The sequence below is a fragment of the Drosophila montana genome, unplaced genomic scaffold (genome assembly GCF_035044405.1).
Source record: "Drosophila montana isolate Dmon_TW-CO22-7 unplaced genomic scaffold, ASM3504440v1 contig_1505_1, whole genome shotgun sequence".
NCBI classification, from domain to species: domain Eukaryota; kingdom Metazoa; phylum Arthropoda; class Insecta; order Diptera; family Drosophilidae; genus Drosophila; species Drosophila montana.
This window is the reverse complement of record NW_026996452.1, coordinates 932,132-951,654: the sequence shown is the minus strand read 5'-3', so window position 1 is coordinate 951,654 and position 19,523 is coordinate 932,132. Positions and strand designations below refer to the sequence as shown.

General features: G+C 44.3%; 1 protein-coding gene across 4 annotated transcripts in view; it reads left to right on the top strand.

The window, feature by feature from the left end:
- cno (canoe) overlaps positions 1–18,448 on the top strand; it is a 46,996-nt gene extending 28,548 nt beyond the window's left edge. For 2 of the 4 annotated variants that reach the window (XM_064690975.1, XM_064691000.1), the window contains 14 exons: positions 1,277–1,629; positions 4,100–4,221; positions 4,724–4,778; positions 4,853–5,127; positions 5,436–5,648; positions 7,135–7,600; positions 7,695–8,219; positions 8,295–8,542; positions 8,613–8,731; positions 12,370–12,657; positions 12,768–12,996; positions 14,633–16,745; positions 16,821–16,942; positions 17,008–18,448. In XM_064690975.1, the coding sequence (XP_064547045.1) occupies positions 1,277–1,629; positions 4,100–4,221; positions 4,724–4,778; positions 4,853–5,127; positions 5,436–5,648; positions 7,135–7,600; positions 7,695–8,219; positions 8,295–8,542; positions 8,613–8,731; positions 12,370–12,657; positions 12,768–12,996; positions 14,633–16,745; positions 16,821–16,942; positions 17,008–17,200 (5,321 nt within the window). In that variant the 3' untranslated portion in view covers positions 17,201–18,448. Of the gene's footprint in view, positions 1–1,276; positions 1,630–4,099; positions 4,222–4,723; positions 4,779–4,852; positions 5,128–5,435; positions 5,649–7,134; positions 7,601–7,694; positions 8,220–8,294; positions 8,543–8,612; positions 8,732–8,975; positions 11,284–12,369; positions 12,658–12,767; positions 12,997–14,632; positions 16,746–16,820; positions 16,943–17,007 lie in introns of those variants that run through there. The other 2 variants (XM_064690983.1, XM_064690992.1) reach the window with 2 other exon arrangements.
- The last annotated feature ends 1,075 nt before the right edge of the window (positions 18,449–19,523 follow it).

Genomic DNA, 19,523 nt, shown 5'->3' with positions numbered 1-19,523 from the left:
AACAAGCAACAAAGCAAAGCAAGGCGAACTACACGGCTGCCGATTTTGCTCAACTGCAACTGCCACAGCAGCATACATATAGGGATTTAATATTTACACTCAGCCAAAAATTCAGAATTTTGCATCTGAAATCAAGTTCTTACTGACTGAGATCATAATTTCTTGACTTGAGCAGCAAGTTCATATTCTCAACCCAAATTTTCTATACAATATTTACTAGAAATGCTTTGAACTTATTTCGGTTGAGAAAATGCTTAATTTTTCAAACTAATTTTGGTCCATAATTCACTTGTATTATAATGTTGTTTGCTTTTTCTCGGAGTGTACAAGTTTGCCCGCAGTTTCCCTGTCTGTCAGCCTGTCAGAGCCTTAAATTTGACTGTCTTTCAGATTTGTTTAATTTTTTTTTTTCTTCTGGGTAATACATTGAAACGGAAATTGATGCAGGCCGAATTTGATTTGGTTTCGTTTTTGGAAATATCTATTCGAAATGATTTTGCGAGATGAGTTGTGCGAAATTGCAATTTAACAGTGCCGTCCAGCCATAGTGTGCATAGCGTGCGAAACTATTTTATACTGTTCATTCGAAATTTTAACATTTTTATTATCTTCATTCTTTATCTGCTTTCGCATTTGTAGTTCAACTTTTACAACTTAGCTTAGCCTGTCACAATATGCACGGCCACCACTGTAGATGCAGCCCGAATTTGATTTGATGTCGTTTTTGGAAATAACTATTTGAAATGAGCCGATGACACAAAATGAGTTCAGATTTTGCGAGAAAAGCTGTGCGAAATTGCAATTTAACAGTACCGTCCAGCAATAGTGTGCATAGCGCGCGAAATGTGCTAGTATCGATTTGGGATTAGTTTGACGTTTTCGCACTATTTTATATTTTCTTCTTTATTCTCTAGTTTTATTCTTTATTATTGTTTTCACATTTGTAGTTCCACTTTTACAACTAAGCTTAGCCTGTCACAATATGCACGGCCACCACTGTATAATGCCATTGTGATTTTTAAAGATATTTGGATGGCGGCAACGATAGCAGCTGCTGGTTGTGTTGTGGCAGCTGTTGTGGCAATATATGTTTTGTCTAAACTGCACTTTAAGGAGAGATTCACAGCACAAAGGCCGCGAAAATCTGAATAGCTGAAAAATGCTGGCGCTGCATTCGTGGCTTAGTATGATATCTAGAAAGGGTCTATGGCGAAAATGTGTAAATTAAGCATTTGAAAGACTTTTAAAACATCCTCTCTCTCTTGTTCTGTTGCAGGTTCTATCATGTTTCATGTGCGACGCCGTCCGGCGGACTCGCAGCCGCGTCGACGCAAGAAAAAACCATTGGGATCTGCGAATGGCGCGAATCACATGTCCGGCGATCGCGAGGGCCCCGTCCTGGTGGAGGTAACGCACAGCGGCGACGGCGGACGCCGCATTAAGCTGGGCAGCGATCCGGTCGAGGTCGGTTCAGCGAACACGAATTGCCTGCAGCTCTTTGGACCCTCGATACAGCCGAGGCACTGCCTCATCTCGCTGCTGGAAGGCGTCTGTACGGTAACGCCGCTGCACACGGATGCGCTGACCTTCGTCAATGGACATCACATTAGCCAGCCGACCATTTTGCATGTGAGTTGCCATTTCACCTAATTTCTAAGAGCGCCCAAAGTTCACATGCGGCTTATACGCAATTTAGTTGCCATTTCCAAAAGACCAAGTTTTCCACTTAATTCTGTTCAACCTTGACCCACTAAAAGTCGTAGCTGTGCTGCATCCTGTGCTCCTGCTCTGTTGTCTTTTGGCATTTGTCACGCAATTCCATTTCACATTTGCAGCATTTTATGTGCGCAGGCTCTTCGCATTTTATTGCCCATGTATTGTAAGTCAGAGTTTGCCGGCCAAAAATAAGCCCGGAGTCCACTAAAGTGCAAACATTTGTTATTGTTACGGCCTTCCGTTGCTAAGAGACAGTTGAAAATGTGCCACAAAATTAGCTGAAAGAGGTTCCATGAGGATAAAATACGAAAGGACAGTTCAAGTACAGCGCTGACAATATCCAGATGAAAATCTTATTCAACAATAAAATAAAAAAGGAAATTAGATTTGGCTGTTTATTCAGCAAATAATTTGGCTGAAGGTTCTATTTTTTAATTAAAATTATTTTATTATTAGCTGATGTGCTGTTACTGTATTCTAGCAACTTTTATCAGCTTAAGGATCGGGGGTTCATAGTACCAATATTTTAGATATTTACATTTTGGAGGAAGTTTATGTATATGCTTATTTTGTTGGCCAGGTCTATAGGGTAGGCCCTCCATCTTCTTCGCCTTCTTAGCAGGTTCCTTGCCAGGACGATTAATCAGATAGCTTGCTGCTTGTTCGTTGATAACGTCACATAACGTTGGAACCTTAAGGTCGCAAGGTCTTGGCCTCGATGATGCGGAGTTTGTTTAGGTGCGTCCTTGCGGCTATACCATTAACCTGGAGCCCGTATCGCCACGCAGGGGCAAGGATTACCTTATAGATAGGGACCTTTTTGTTTGGGTTTAGCAGCCAGCTCCAACGCTCAAGGTTCGTGCAATGGTAAAGTATATAGGACTTCCACGACTTTTACTCGGTGGCCAATTATGCCCCGAACCTAGGGTATCTGCTATTTGGCACTGCCTACCTATAGCACTCTTATTGGTGGGTAGTCGATGCTTTGAAATCGCGTTCAGTTACAAACACATTCTGTACGCAAGTTCATTATCAACCCCTTCCACTAATTTGGACAACTTTGGATTTATATGCTTACAACCTTCGGGGCGCAGTTGATTTATCTTTTGTTTTGACAACTTTTCGACGCACACAACACAAATAACAACAGCAACAACAACAATAATAACAACAACTACAACTGGCTGGGCGAATAAAGTTGACTCTGCGTTCTCACGCATTTGGCCAAATGCACAACCCACAACAGCAACAAATAAAAGTGTAAAAACTTTTCTGACTTTCCGCTTGATGAATTCGAAACCAAATAAACAAAAGCAAACTTGAGGCCCCCGCGCCCAAACCAGAGAGACAGCGACAGAGACAATCTCCTGCCCCAGCTCCGCACTCGAGATAAGCCTCAAATGCTTGGCAATAACGTCAAACTGTCTCCAGAGACTCTTTTTGAGAGACCCGGGCAGCGGGCAGCGGGGGGCGAGGGGCGTGTGGTCTCGAGTTAGCTCGACATGAATTTGTGTAATTCACTGAACAAAATTGATCATTTCGACTTTTTATACACTGATCCCAATGTGAAACAGAGTACATTAGTTTCATTTGGCATGTACACTAATGCTTACTCGCGTAAGTTTCAAATGTTTATATTGATTGGCCACGCCCACAATGGGGCGACTTAATCGTGAAAATCTATATCCTTCGAAGTTTTAGCTGATTTGGGGACCACATTCTTCATATTTTAATACACTCTGAACAGGGTATGGCGCAGTCGATTTCAATTTGTTTCGCTGTTCTATTTGTTTTAAAATTTTTGTTCTTGCATTCAATTGGCAAATTGGATTCGGTTGCGGTTCAATGAACCCAAACAACAAATATTCACAAATGTCCAAAAACAAAACTGGAAACAAATTAAAAACAAACAAAATGAAAACATTTTGCGTTTGTATAAAATTTGTAAAGCAAGTAAACAAAATCGGTTTGAAAATGTTTTCAGCAATTTTTTGTGATCAAAGAAAAACCTTTATCAAACGCAAGTCAACAATTTAACAATTTATGATATCACAAACTAAATGCCTGAATGCATGTGCCGCACTTGGGTAGAGTATTGTGAAAGGGGGGCGTCTCTATCGATGACATTAGTTTCGAAACGCCCCACATTTATTCCAATTGAGATTTTCGAATCTTCGCAGTGCCAGAGAACGGTTCATAACCAAAGCACGCTGCGATTTGCTGTCGATTTCATTCATTATGTTAATTAGTTGAATTAATCGCCGCATACAAGTGAATTGAAAAACGTAATTGAAGTGCTTTAATGCGTGCTTTAATGAAATCATATTAAGCCATCATAATGTGTGTACACTGTAATTAATGTAATGTAATCTGGCCTTCACAGAACGGCTCGGTTGTCATGTTCGGGCGCGTCGCCTCTTACCGCTTCCTGGACTCGCCCACTGATGGACGCTATAATCTGGCCCTGTCGCAGTCCCAGCTGGACTCGGCCTGCCTCTACGAAAGGTGAGTTGGGAACGTGTGCTATCAAATACTTACATAAATGTGTGTGCTATAAATGCTGCGCTTTAGTTGTGTAATTAATTTCATTTATAATTTAATGCTAATTGTTGAAGAGCTTGAGAGAAAGTTAAAATAATGCTGGGCATAAGTTTTATTGATAATCCCAGACCATAAAACTTGTAGCAATACTCTTTCCTCGAGTATACATATATATATTGTACATGTATCTCAATCTCTTCGATTTTGTGCCTTTTGTGAATTAAGTCGAATTCATATTTATGCGAACGCATTTTGTGTTTTTATATTTTTATGTGGCTTTATGTTCGTTACGTGTTTGTTTGTTCTTTTTATTGTTTGTGTACAACATTAATCCGTCCATGCACTCGCCAACAAATATGCAAACAAATTTCCACCACAACACGCAACACACACCAACACACAACCAACAACAATTCACACCCACAAACGACAAAAAAAACCAAAAACACAATAAACGGAACTCTAGTCGCTCGCCAACATCGCCGGGCTCGTGGAACGATGAGGATGGGGCTCTCAGTTCGGTGAGTAGTGGTTCATCCGGTGCTTTATAGAGTGTAGTAGAAACAGTTCTGGAGCCATCTCTCATTCCATGTAGACGCAGAAGAGCGAATATGAGCCGCATCAGCAGCTGAATCAATCCTCTGCCGGCTACCACAGCAGCTCGGCGGAGACGCAGCCGCTGCACACGCTGCGGGATGTGGTGGACAGCAAACATGGCGGCCAGGAGCAGCAGCAGCAGCAACAGCAGCAGCAGCAGCTAACAAACCCAGGCGGCGGCAATTATGATGGTCAGAGTTTAGAAGGTAATCTGGAGAATGAAATCAAGTCCATTTCGAGCATGAAATCCAATGGCTCCAACAGTCAGGAAAGGTAAGAATGTGTACGGTTATTTAAACGTCGTCTAACTACAAAAGTCTATTCAAGCAGCCAAATTTAAATAATGCCAACAGCGAAACACACCTTCACACTCTCAAACACACACACACATATTCCTATGTGTATCACCTGTGCATTTTCTTTATGTTCGTGTGCGCTTAAATTTTATTTTACGTTCACTTTTATATATTATTGCTTTATTTGATATGCTTTTTAATGCGTTCTTTTTCATCTGAATTGCCGCTTGACTAATAAATATAATTTCCTCTTAACGTTAACCAACCAAACTAAACGCTCTTTAGATCGCCCAAGTTGCCTGGCTCTGTTGGTCTACTGTCCGGCGCCGGCGGCAGCGGATCTGGAGATGTCCAGGGGCAGGAGCCCATTTTGCCAGCTGTTCTGGAGTTTCCCGAGACGCATCAGGAGAACTTTCTGCGCCACATCATCAGCGAATTGGACGTGAATGTGCCGCACTTTAAGCTGGCGCCAGTTTATTCGCTATACCTGTGTGCCAGGTACGTAAATACGTCCCAAATAAAATTGACTGCATTTTTATAGCTCGATTCTAACCTGCCTGGCTAATAAGTGTGCTATATTTATGTGCTGGCCTGCTAGCTTTGCTAACTTATGCATTAAGGTTTACTCAGCTTTATTGGTCATGAGTTTGCTAGCTTCTAAGTTGCCAGATGTTTGAAAAATTAATATTCTTGCAAGAAAATGAACGCGGTCACACATTAACTTTTTAGATCAAAAATGCGGTTACACTCAGATGTGTGTTTGCATACATAGTTGACGTGAATACCCTAACTTAACTTGGGTTTCTTTATATTTTAAGCAAAGTCTAATAACTCGACTACGTCTAAAGCCAATAAGCGCTGACGTCGAATCGCGAAAATAGTTTTAACTCTTTAAGCTCTATCTTCCATCTGCCGTTAAAGTGTATTTTATCTTAGCCAGAAATCAGTGCTCCCACAAGTCTAAGCCAGGTCGTTAAGAGTAGCTGACTAATGTGCGTCCTTTAAATGAATTGATTTGACTTGAGCTCTTGGCTGACGACTTGATGCTATTTTGGTATTCCCATTTGCTGAATTCCCAGCTGTGTCGTAGCCAGAATATCAACAATTCATTATCAATTATTATGATTTATCCTGGCTGCTGACCCAATTTGTGCGCTATTAATATTAATACCGACCGGAGATAGTGGGGACTGGAGGGTTTCGATGTAAACACAGGAAATTGCAGCGCTGTGGCAGCCACATGCTGTAGCCCAATTGACATTTGACAAGGCCACACAAAACTAGAGCGAATATAATAAATGACAAGTGTTCTCTAGAGGAGAGTCATATGTTAAGATATACCCTATATACATTACTCTCAGTTAATGATTGGATAACTTTTGTATTTATTGTCCAATCAATGTTTAAATAACAGGTACACACTATATAATACAAATATAAGATATAAGTATAAAAATTCAGAAAGTATTCAAAATGTATTACAACCTTGTGCTGCGTGTTCCATACAAGAAGTTACATTCCAAATTTTGGGTCTCTAGCTTCTATCATCCACGAGATACCCGCAGAAAACTGATGACGGTTATCGATATTTATCGATTTTAATAATAAAAACTCAGGAAGTATTCGAAAGTTAAAACAACCTTGATCTGTGTATTCCATACACGAAGCTACATTGCAAATTTTAGGTCTCTAACTTCGATAAGCTGCGAGATACACAAAGAAAACTGAGGCCGGCTATCGATATTTATCGATTTTCCAGAAGTTATTAGCTTAGATTGACTTTTCCTGTCAGATAGACCATAAATAAATGTTTATTAGGATCAAAGATGCCGCTCTTTTTGCCTGTTACATACTTTTGTAAAACTACAGAATACCCCGTTTTGATCGAGCTACAGGGTATCAAAATCAATAAATGGCTTCGTTTGCGTTATAATGAGCTGCTGATTAACGTAAAATTATTATAATTTTTTTTTACTTTTTACAGATACCGCGCCTCCACCCACTACCGTCCCGAGCTGCAGCCCACGGAACGAGCCCACAAGCTGACCATATTTCTGCATCATGTGGCGAATCTGGTCTATGGCGTCGTCCAGGAGCAGTACACAGATCCACGTATACTCGCCTTTTGGATGGCGAACAGCTCGGAGTTTTTGCATTTCCTCAAATCGGATCGCCACATTAGCGCATTCAGCGTACAGGCGCAGGAGGTGCTCGCCGAGGCGGTGCAGACGGCATTTCGTAATCTGGTCAATTGCTTTCGCCTGGAGCTCTCGCAGACGCTGAATCAATTCCTCTCGGAGACCATTGATCATGATTCCGCTGCGGGCCTGGTGCTCACCGTGCTCGGCTCGGCCATGGCTCTGTTGCGGCGCTGTCGTGTGAATGCCGCTTTGACCATTCAGCTGTTCTCGCAGCTGTTCCACTACATCAATGTCATATGTTTCAATACGGTGAGCGGCGCTGGCGGTTCGAACAAGGCCCCCGAGTGCCCTATATGAGTCCATGCTGATGAATTGTTTTTCTTTCTCTGCCTCTCTCTCTTAGATTGTGGCCAACTCGCACATGTGCACGGGGGAGTGGGGCAAGGTGATGACGGAGCGTTTGCAGCTGCTCGAGCTGTGGGCTGAGCGTCAGGGCCTGGAGCTGGCCGCTGACTGTCATCTGGCCAAGATCAATCAGTGTGCGCAATTCCTGCAGGCGCCCAAATCCTCAGTGGAGGAGATACAGCAATTGGCCTGCTCCTGCTTTCGGCTCAACTCGCTGCAAATGGGTGCACTGCTGCAACAGGAGAAGATACCACGCAATCTGGTGGACACGGCTATACGCATGGCCGAATCTGTGGCGGATGAGCTAACGCGTGCCGATGGCCGCGAAGTGCGTCTCGAGGAGTCACCCGAACTTCATCTGGCACTGTTGCTGCCCGACGATGGCTTCAGCTGTGATGTGGTGCGCGGCATACCCACCGGCCTGGTGGACTTTCTCAATCCATTGCAGCAGCAGAGCATGTGCCGTCTGGCGGCCCAACCCACATCGATTGGACTCTGGACGGTTTATATGCATCAATTCAATGTGAGTTCTCGGATTACATGCTCCACTTATTCAAGATTCCCAACAAGCTCTATATACATATATATATCGAAACAGGCGCGTAGCTCCAGCGCCATGTCCAATAAGCTGCCCCAGCCGGAGGTGCAGCTGATCAAGCTGCACAAGAACAGCAACGGCATGGGTCTGTCCATCGTTGCCGCCAAGGGTGCGGGCCAGGAGCGTCTGGGCATCTACATCAAGAGCGTGGTGCCGGGTGGCGCTGCCGATGCGGACGGCCGCCTACAGGCGGGCGATCAGCTGCTGCGCGTCGATGGCCAGAGCCTGATTGGCATAACACAGGAGCGGTAAGCGAGGCAATAATGCAACAAGAGTCGAATTGTGTATACCCTTCTCCACCCCCCCAACTATTTGCAGTGCTGCGGATTATTTGGTGCGCACAGGTCCGGTTGTCAGTCTCGAGGTGGCCAAACAGGGCGCCATTTATCATGGTCTGGCAACGCTGCTGCAGCAGCCCAGTCCGGTTATACAGCGTGGTGAGTAGTTGGATCTGAGGCCACGCCCAGCCAATACACACACAAACACTCACATTAGACACACTTACACGGTTCTGGGTAGCTGCTAAACAAAAGTATATAACAATAATAAATACACACACATTCCACATTCCACATACACACACACACAACCACACACAGATTTCGAGCTGTTGTGTAAGCTAATCCAAAGTAATTGAATTCCCCCGTAACCCGCATTCGCTCTTTGAACATGCTGCAAAAGATGCAACTAGCAGCAGCAGCAATTATTTGCAACTGCAACAACAACAACAACAGCAACAACATCTGCAACAACGTCGTCATTCCTCATATCAGCAGCAGGCGCGCTATTACAACAACTCCATCTCGGACGACAGCCTGAATCGCAGTCGTCGCGAGTCCTTTGCCTGCATGCGGTCCGCCTCGCCGCCAGTGCGTCGCCTGAGCGCCTCCTGTTTGCAGGAGGAGCTATGCGCCTTGGGCCACCAGCTGCACATCGATCCGCGTTATAGGGACACCCGGCCGATAGCCCGCTCGGCCAGCAGTTTGTACTTGTCCAATGAGCCAAATTCCGGCTACTATCAGCCGCCTGTGACGGCGCCGCATTTCAGTCCAATGCGTCCGCTGCGTCGCACACCGCCGCCCTCCATTTACATTGAGGAGTATCTGGACGAGCCGGCGCCCTTGGAGCAGGAAGCACGCAATTCGCAGGAATCGTTCAGCAATTTCGCCAGCTACAGCGATGCGCATCAGCCGCTTAACGAGGAAGGCATCGCCTCTATGGCCGACTCGGGCGATATACCCTTCATTGACGACGAGGAGGAGCAGCAGCAGCAGCAACAGCAACAGCTGTCCTGCATTGCCACCGCTAACAACAACAGCAGCAGCAGCAGCAGCTTTGCCCCCTTGTCTACAGTGAAACGCAATCCGGCCGCTGGCTATCGAAAAACCGTAAGCTTTGATCTGGAGCAGCCGGCGCCAACTGTTGCAGCGCCCAGCATCGATCGCAGATATCATACGCACGATGCCATCAGCAATTTTGCTGTGAGCAACTCCTCGACCGAGTCGCTGCTCACCGAACAGCAGACGGGTGAACGGATGCCGCTTATACAAAAAATCCGACGCGAGCTGAACACGAAACGTGCAACCAATTGCTCCGCAGTCGATTACAGTTCCGGTGGCTCCGGCTCGAACAGCCAGCGCTCCTCCAGCGAGTCCATCGAGCGAATGCCACTGCTGCGGCAGCCAACACAACAACAACAGCAGCAGCAGCAACAGTCGCCATATCGGCGGCAGCTCAACGCTCAGCGTTCTCATAAAAGGTCAGGGTTGTGTGCAACAACAACAATACCAACAACAACAACTACACCGCCACCGCCACCAACAGCAGCAGTTGCTGCTGGTGCTCCTTTAATCAGCCTACAAGTTCCTAGTAACAGTTCCTGTGCTTGTTCCCGCACACAAAATGTACATAAAAGCAATCAATATTGTGCCAGCACAACAACTCTTAAGCCAAGCACCACAGAATTTCCCAACAGCAGCAGCAGCAATCGCAGCACCCGTCGCGCCTCCAGTCATACGAATCTCAGTCCCAGTTTTCTGTTGCCACCCCTTGGCCAGGGCAAGGTGCGTGAAATGGCCGCCCATTTGGATGCGCATCAAAGTCTGGCGCCCAGCAAAACAAAATCCAAGTCCACGTCGGCGCTGGCCGTCGTCGAGCGTGGCCGTCTGACGCACAACGAACAGGACGACATTATCAAGCAATTGAAGGAGTGGAGTCTCTTTGGCAGCTCTGGCAAGGATTACAACGTACAGTTGCCGCAGCAGTCGAAGCTCAGCTGCGAATGTCCTTGTTGTGAGCATTGTCGTCGTGGCGCTGACAGCAACAGACGCCCTGCAGCTGGCAGCGGCAACTACAACAACAACAACAATTTGACAGCCACTTTCAAGTGCTATGACAGCTGCCAGGCGGCAGACAAGGAGCCACTTGCTACGCAAACCCAGTCCCTGGCCTTGGCACGTCAGCTGCCCTGTCGTCGCAGCGTCATGTGCAACAATCGTCAGGCGCACAGCGTGCGGCAATTGAAACGCAACAAGCAACAGCGCCAGAAGCAGCGACACCAGCAGCACCACCACCAGCAGCACCACCAACGCCAACATCAGCACCGCCATCAACATCAACCCCACCATCCACCCCACCATCAACATCATCAACATCATCAACGTCAAGAACAGCGACCCGCCTCACCGCCCTCCACGGCCAAGTTGCTGCTGTCTTTGGCCAGCGGCAGCAGCAACAACAGCAACAACAGCAACAATTGCAGCTGCAGCGAGCCCGACAACGACGATGACACCTGCTCCTGCTCCTGCTCCTGCTCCTCATCCGATTGCGTACAGTGCGCAGCTAATGCGCTTGTCAGCGACAATGAAGATGATGCCGATGCTGATGCTGATGCTGATGCCGGGCCAGGAACTGGGCGCTTGGGAGCAACTGCAACGACTTTGTTCTGCGCAACTCCTCACAGATGACAAACCAATTACAATGCACCGAGGTTCTTGTTCTTCTTGTGGTTGTACATATATTATTCCAACTTTTGCAATGCGTTATTTAGTTTTTCATTTAGGCGATTTATTTTTATTGAATTACAATTGAATTTTATATTGCTTTAAATCGATTTAAAAGTACTCTACACTTGGGGAGCATATTATATTATTGTCACGACATGTAACTCGGGCAGTAGAAGTATTTATATTCTTGATTAGTATGAACAGACGAGCCTATATATTGTTTGTTTGTCTCACAGTTTTGTCTTTTTGTGACAGATGTAAAAATTTAGCTGCAGCGATTCCTTTTACGATATTTAAACAGACTTAGCAATGCCAAGCTTCAAATCTTATCGTATATGTAGCTCCCAGAGGAAGAATATATAACCAATATGATACTGATGTGCAAGAGTATCTAATCTTCGGCTTGCCGTTAGAATATCCCTCTTTAGAGAACTGTATAATTATAAATTATATAATAGATTTATATTAGTTTAAAGTGCTTTGCGAATTGCGGCCATTTATTAGTTAGGCATTCGCTTTTTTTTAGTACTTTTATTTCAGCCTTTAATCAGCGCAATGGAATACGAAATGTTCACCTTTTGACCTTTAATTTGTTGTTGTTCCAGCAGAGCTCTAATGCATGCTGTTGTTGTTGCTATTCATTTATTATTAATGCAATTAAATTGCAATTTATGTAAAATAATTTTGGTTTTTATCAGCGCGCTGTTTGTTATCCATTTATGTTGTATTTTTAAATATCCAAACAGATTTTGTAATTTGTGTATTGTGTATTTAATAACCGTATTTGTATTTGCATTTGTGCTGTAGTTGTATTTGCACATTATAATTACATTTTGTATGCATTAATCATTAAAATTTATAAAACACGCAACACACACACACACACACACACCCACACACATATGCATACACATAATTACTTATAGCCTTACCTTGAAGATTACTAAAACAAATACAAACTATCTTTTTACCATCTATTCCCCCCCTACTGCCCCACTGTACGAACACTAAATACCCTTCCCTTCCACTACGCTGCCGCACTCTCTATGGATAATGGGGTAAACCATCAGGTAATCGCCGGATGTCTGAGCGCGATTTGAGTCGCATGGGCGGCGCCGAATCGTCTAAATCGTTGGGCGGCATCGGTGGGCCGCTCATTGCCAATAGCCACACGAGTCACAGCCTTAACCAGCACCTAAACCTGAGCAATAGCAACATCAACAGTAGCCACAGTCACAGTCACAACAACAACAACAACAACCACATCAGCGGTAGCATCATGAATCCCCTAGCTGCACACCTGCCCAATAGCAAATCGGTGCCGGCCCTGCATCATCACACGGGATCTGGCAACATATGTAAGTGTGTGTGTGCTTACACCCCGCCCCCTCCCCCTGCCGCACTAACAATCTGTCCATGGCTTAATTGATTTCTCTCTCGCCCTCTTCTCTGTTCACCTGGCCGACAGCCCTGGCCAATTCCAAGTCACGCAGCACGCACAGCTTGCATAACAATGCGGGCGGAGGCGGCGTCATCGGAGGTCAGCCAAATGGCAGTCACAACAATCCAAATCCGAATTCGAATCCAAATGCAAATGGAAATGGAAATGGAAATGGAAATGGCAACGAACAGGGCTTCTACCAGAATTTAAGCGTGTATCGTGCACAAAATCAAAGTCAACCCATTTTGAATGAGCGGTAAGTGTTGGTTCTTTCAACTCAAAGAACTTAAATATATAATTTATTGAATATTACATTTAATGAGGGTCGAAGAAATTTCTTTTTCACATGTTACGATTTTCTTTATTTATTTCAAGCCTATAATTCTTCAGCCAAAAATATTGAATTATTGTAAATATTTTATTAAAAAGTTTAAGAGAATTAGTAAGGGGAAGGATTTTGATTTATTTTGATTTATCTCTATATATAAAACTGTTTGTCCTGACTTGCTGACGTATTTCACGTTCGAACATCTTTTTTGTTTACCATCCGAATGGTCTCAAACTCATTTCTAAAGATCTTTGCTCAAATTCATTTGTTGGGTGTTTCACACTTTTCAAATAAATGCATTCCTCCTTGGTGGAAATGGGGGTCAAAGAATTGGTGATTGACGTTTCGCATTCAAATATATTTGCATAGATCTATACGAAAAATCATTTCACACTTTTCGCATAATCAAAGCTTTTCGATGGAAAATGCGGGTTAAAGATTTTTTGGGATCAGCTTTAAGTTTCGTCCGATTGACCTTAAACTTACATTAAAAGCCCAACAAAAGAACTTCATAAATTTGTGTTTCAGCGATTTTAGAATTCTAGTTAATTGTTTACCACGCGTTCGGCTTTAAAATCAATTTCAAATGCGCCCTTCGTGGATGATAAATGCGGGTGAATATAGCTCATTTTTTTGTTTAGCACAACACTTGCCACGGGCAAGGCCGGGTAATACCCGCTAGTTATCCTATATGGACATAGCTCAAAATCTTCCACACTCTCAGTAATTCGGTCAAATCTCATCAGATTTTTACGAAGTTTTCTCCATGGTATGGCCTCTAGATCAATTTGGAATCTAAATCTGACAACATTATTCTTGTTTTAAGGTTTTGTAATATGAAGTAAATCTTAAATTTTTGTATACGTACCAAGGGCAAGGCTGTGGTTGTACCCGCTAGTTTCTTCATATATTAATGATTCGTCAACAATTGTGAACAATTGTCATATTTGCCACGTTTAGATATCAAAGAAGGTTAGAATGCATGTCGAATCAATCCAGATATGCAATCGGAAGTATATCTGTATCCAATTTAAAGAAGGGTTGGGGAAATATCTAATGTTAATTCAGGTCATATCAGAATGCCAGGGTGCACTTAAAATTTAGCAAAAATTGTTGCTATTGGTTTTTCTTTTTACGTGTTGCTGTTGTGAGTACACGCTCAAAATTACTTGGCTTATTCTAGGATGACATTGCGTATAAAGAAATTACTTTACGGCTTCATTCCCATACAAAGTGAATATCAGGTGGTTGAAATGCGGCATGTAAGTGAGTAATTAACATGTTGTTGTTGTTCTCGTTGACAATTCATTTATGTGAGTTGCTGCTGTACAGGCGCACCTGCAAACGAAGTTCAAGAGCAACAGCGACACGAATCACAGCTCCGAGTTTATTGAGCACCTTGTTCTCATGCCAATACAGGCACACCTTTTGTAATTACAAAACACGTTGCAAATGGCTAATTTGCCAGCAACACGGCAACAACAGCAACACATGTGACTCACATTAGCAACAGCAGCTGGTTGGAGAAAATGTAATAAGCATTTGTGTTATTTATTATTTACAGACCAAGCATGTCTGCACATGCCGCCATGAGCGCCTACAATGGCAGTTCCCCGCATGCTGCCGCACTGCAACAGCAGCAACAACAGCAGCAACAACAACAACAACAACAACAGCAGCAGCAGGCGTCACCCTACCAACAACATTTGCAGGCTAGCGCCAATCTGCCGAGTCGACCCGTTTCCGCCTATTATCACAGCCAGCAAAGTGCACAGCAGCAGCTGCAACAGCAACATCAGCAGCAACAGCAACATGCCCTGCAACAGCAACAATTCGCGCACAGCAGCAACAATCTGAATGGACAGCAGCAGCAACAACAACATCCACAGCAACTGACGCTCAACAATCGCGCCAAGAGCCAACAAAACTTCCAGCACACACTGCGCATGCAGCAAATGTTGGCGCCATCCATGCCCAACATAAGCAACATGTACCAGCAGCAGCAGCATCAACAGCAACAACAACAACAACAACTGCAGCAGCAGCAGGTGAGCGCCAGCCAGAGCATGCAGAATGTGAACGACTATGTGGCAGGCTATCAGAACGGCGGACTTGACTATCAGCAACATGCGCGACGCAGTCAGCTGCATGAGGCAGCAGCCCTCTACGAGCTGCAACACCAGCAACAGCAGCAGCAACAGCAGCAGCAGGCGTCGCCGAACTTTATAACGTTGCCACCAAAGCCGATTGGCAGCTTACAATCGCCCAGTAAGCCAGCAGGGCCGCCCAGCACCGCGCCCAAGCCACAGCAACAGCAGCAGCAACGACTCCAGCAGCAACAGCAACAGCAGCAACAGGCAGCAGGCTATTTGCCCAGTCATGTGCTGGGCGAGGATAAACCACCTTTGCCGCCAACAGCGACGCATCCGTTGTTCAAGGCGACGCAGCAGCTGACGCCGGGCATGAACTATGTGGCCAGCACGCTGGATCCGCCCAAGGGCAGCTATTTGCCGGCGAATCAAACGGCAGCGCGATCGCTGCACAGTGGCGGCAATCCTTGGGAGCGTGAGGAGCGCGAAAAGGATCTGGAAATGCGACGGGAGCACATACGACAATGGCGTGAACAGCAAATTGCCGAGTTGTCGGCGATATTGGGGCGCAGTCCCCAGCAGGAGGAGCAGCTGAAGACGCTCATACTGGAGCGTGACTTTGAGCGGCGCGCCCAGGAGCTGCAGGAGCAGGAGGAGGACCAGGATCAATCCTACGACAAGGACAATGTGCAGGAGCTGTTCCGATTGTCAGCGAGTGGTGTACAGGTCAGTGCCATACAAACACCCATAACCAACTACCGCCAGACGGAAATCAAGCTGGCTGAGATCAGCGAGAGCAGTCCCGTCGAGCCTGGGGCCCCATCACCAGCAGCGCCGGCAACAGCAACGGCAACGGCAACGGCTACACCAACAGCAGCTGGAACACAGCAGCCCAAGAGCATACTGAAGCATAATCGTTACTCTGAGGGCGGCTCTGGTGGCAGCTCTGCTGGTGCGCCCTCGTCGCCGTCCAAGTCGCAGAAGTCGGCAAGCTTTGCGGACGAACGGCATCTGCAAACGGAGCATCCCATTTCCAGTCTGGCCAAGGAGCTGACACAGCTCAGCATGCTCGACAAGGACAACAACAATGAGACGGCCGCTGTGGATGGTTCAGTGCCGCCGCCGCCGCCCCCGGAACGCAATAGCTCCTATCTGATAATGTCACAGCAGAAGATGCGCACCAGCGTTGGCGGCAGCTCCAGCTCCTCAATGGGACTGCTTAAGACGGCCACCAGCAATCAGGCAGCCGCTGTGGAGGTCAAAAAGGCGGCAATGCACGGCGCCACGAACAACAACAACAACAACAACAACAACTTGAGTGGCAGCCTCAACAATAATACGATGCAAGCCTCGCCGCTGAGCGCGATGGAATTAAATGCCGCCTATGTGTCGGCCACTGGCACGGGGATGAGCATGGGCACACCGCCACCGCTGCTGCAGAGGGACAACAAGCGGGTGAGCTTCCATGATGAGGACAACAACTTGTTGGGCATCCAGCAACAGCAGCAGCTGCAACATCAACAATATCTGCTCGACAGCTACGCGCTGGAACAACAGGACTTGGACACCATACGCGAGGATGCGAGCGTGAGTTACTTTAATCAGAAGGTACCTAAAAATGTTCCATCTACTGATACATATGTTGTATTTCGCTTGTCGCAGTATATGCAGCACAATATGGATGCCTCGATGTTGCCCTCGATGCCGGCCACACCGGATGCGGCGCTCTGGAACACCAGCGTGCAATCAACGCCTGGCGTCATTGGCGCCCAGGAGGTGTACAGGTAAGCCATCCGATTGCATTATAATCCCCATATAGAAGCTAATGATTTGTATGAAATATTTGCAGAGATCCCAGAACACGTCGCCTGGCGGAAAAGCAGCAACAGCAGCAGCAGCAACGCGCTGGAGATGCGGTGCCAGAGAAACTGTCGTTCAAGGAGAAAATGAAGATGTTTGCCCTGGAATCGGGCGAGGATAATACGCCCAAGGATAAGCTGAAAATATCGCGAGCGCAAAGAGACATCGATGCTGTGCACTGAGGATCAGCTGATGTTGATGTATAATTCCAAATTCCAAAAGTAGAAACTGAAAACACCTAATCACCGAATCACCTAATCAGGATTATGAATTGGGGGCCAAGTTGTTACGTTAAATAGCTATATATATATACAATATAGTATATATATTTATCAGACATAGCAGACATATGACAAACCTAACGAATTTGCTTAGCAAGGCAACAAACAATCCATAGTTATTGCGTTATTCCGATCTAAAGATCGCTAAGTTGCGTAGTATTTGTAGCTAAAAGAGTTGATTGATTACAGACAAAACGTTAACTAAATTCAATTAGTGAAAAGCAAAATTAGCATATTCTATCAATAGTCTATATATATATATATATATTTAATTATAAAAAGCCTGGAGACAGGGCAACGAAAGTTGGGCGAGCCACATTTGTAAAGCGTTTTAAACATAATTCTTTACCCAATCCGAATAAGTACTATATGCATATGCATATATGAATATGTTTATGTGCACATATATAAGATATATATATTTGACAAACTGTTGCATCAGATTAAAATATTTAGTATTTACCTTATCGATAACATGTAAATGATGTGCGTTAGTTTAGAGATATTTACCTGGGAATTGTGCGGAACAACAAGAAATGTTTATTATTATTAATATAGTAGGAAATGATAAGCCACGACGTCAAATAACAAATGGTCCAATTATTCAATTATTATTAAAGAGTATAAAAACAAAATGTATATTTACAAACATACAAAAGATTCGACATATATACATAAATATTAATATATATTTTTAATTACAACATTTTCGTACACCTTTTAAAAGCAACAAACAAAGAAACAAAAAACAAAAACCCTATGCATAGACGAAATGTACCAATTTAAATCAAATAGGATTTCACTACACAAGAACCTAATGGCTTTAAAACAAAATATATACACCTATATTTGTTATAGCATACGATTTATTCGAAGAAAAAAAATTACTACAATTGCAACAGCTAAAGAGCAACAAATTATTTTTGTGCATTCCAAGTATTTCAAATATATATTATGCAAATTAAAACATTTTGAATATTATGTAAAAAAAAAGAAAAAGAAGAAAACAATGACAATTTGAAAATTTGCTTTTTAGTTCAACTTTAAGCGCGATTAGTTTTAAACAAATTTAAAATATATCGAACACAAAACGAATAACAAATTGTGCATACTTATGCAAATAAAAGGTTATTAAATTAATTACATAAATTTACAAAAATCTATGTTTAATTCACGCGTAACAACTCTCATTCCTGTAGTTTGAAACTTACTCGATACTCGATACTTTCAACTGGGAACAGTTGGTAGCTTTGGCGCGCAGAACAGTTTTGAATTCGGAGCATGCGCAGTGATTTGTTCCCAGTTCGCAACAGGTGCTGGCATTGATCTACCCGAATGCATTATTTATGAGGTAGGCAAATGGTAAAAATAAAACTTTTTTGAGAAGATTTAATATTTACGACAGCTTCGTGTAAGTTAACAACTTGTCTATTTACCATTTTGGGGGTAAATATTCAAGTCCGAGCCAATTACAATTATTAGCCATAATATGCCTGCTCCTTAAACAAGTGCTGGATACGCCTTGCCAGAACACTTAATTGGCCAGGCAGAGATTATGAGTCAGGCAGTCTTCATTCCAATCTACTGACTAAACTAAACAAAGTTGCGGGCCAAGTTTCTCGGCCGAAATTCAAAAGTCAGACGGAAAACTTTAAACACTTAAGGCCACAAAATGTGGGCGGAAAATTGTCCGGACTTGGGCGTATGTGTGGGCACATGACGTGAAAATTGAAACATAGTTTTCATATGCTTTTCAAAGAAAAGCTCTGCTGACATTTGCCGAAATCTGTTCCCAAGGTGTTTATTTTGTCAAATGCGTAATTTTTTCTAATGATAATATGTTTTTCATCTCTAATGCCCCGCATAAGAGCAACAGGCCCACAAAAAAATATGAGCTCTAGCAGAACTTTGAACACAACTGGGGCAAAATAAATCAAAAAGTGATTAGGCCAGGCTGTTATCTTACTTTCAGCTCCATCTACAGTTTTCCTCTTTCATCTGTTTTTCCGCTGTCCAGCTGTAAATTGTCTGTTGAGTGGCTTCGGCTGTGGCTGTGGCTGTGGCTAAGAGAAAAGCGCAAGGTGTGCACAAAAGATGAGAATGTGAAAAGGAAATTCAAAGTTGGCCATAAAACTTTGGCCACGGCTTCTTTGGTCAGCCGTGTTGATAAATGAGCTCCGTAAAAGGCGGCGAGGGCAATCAAGAAAATCGCGGAAAATTATAG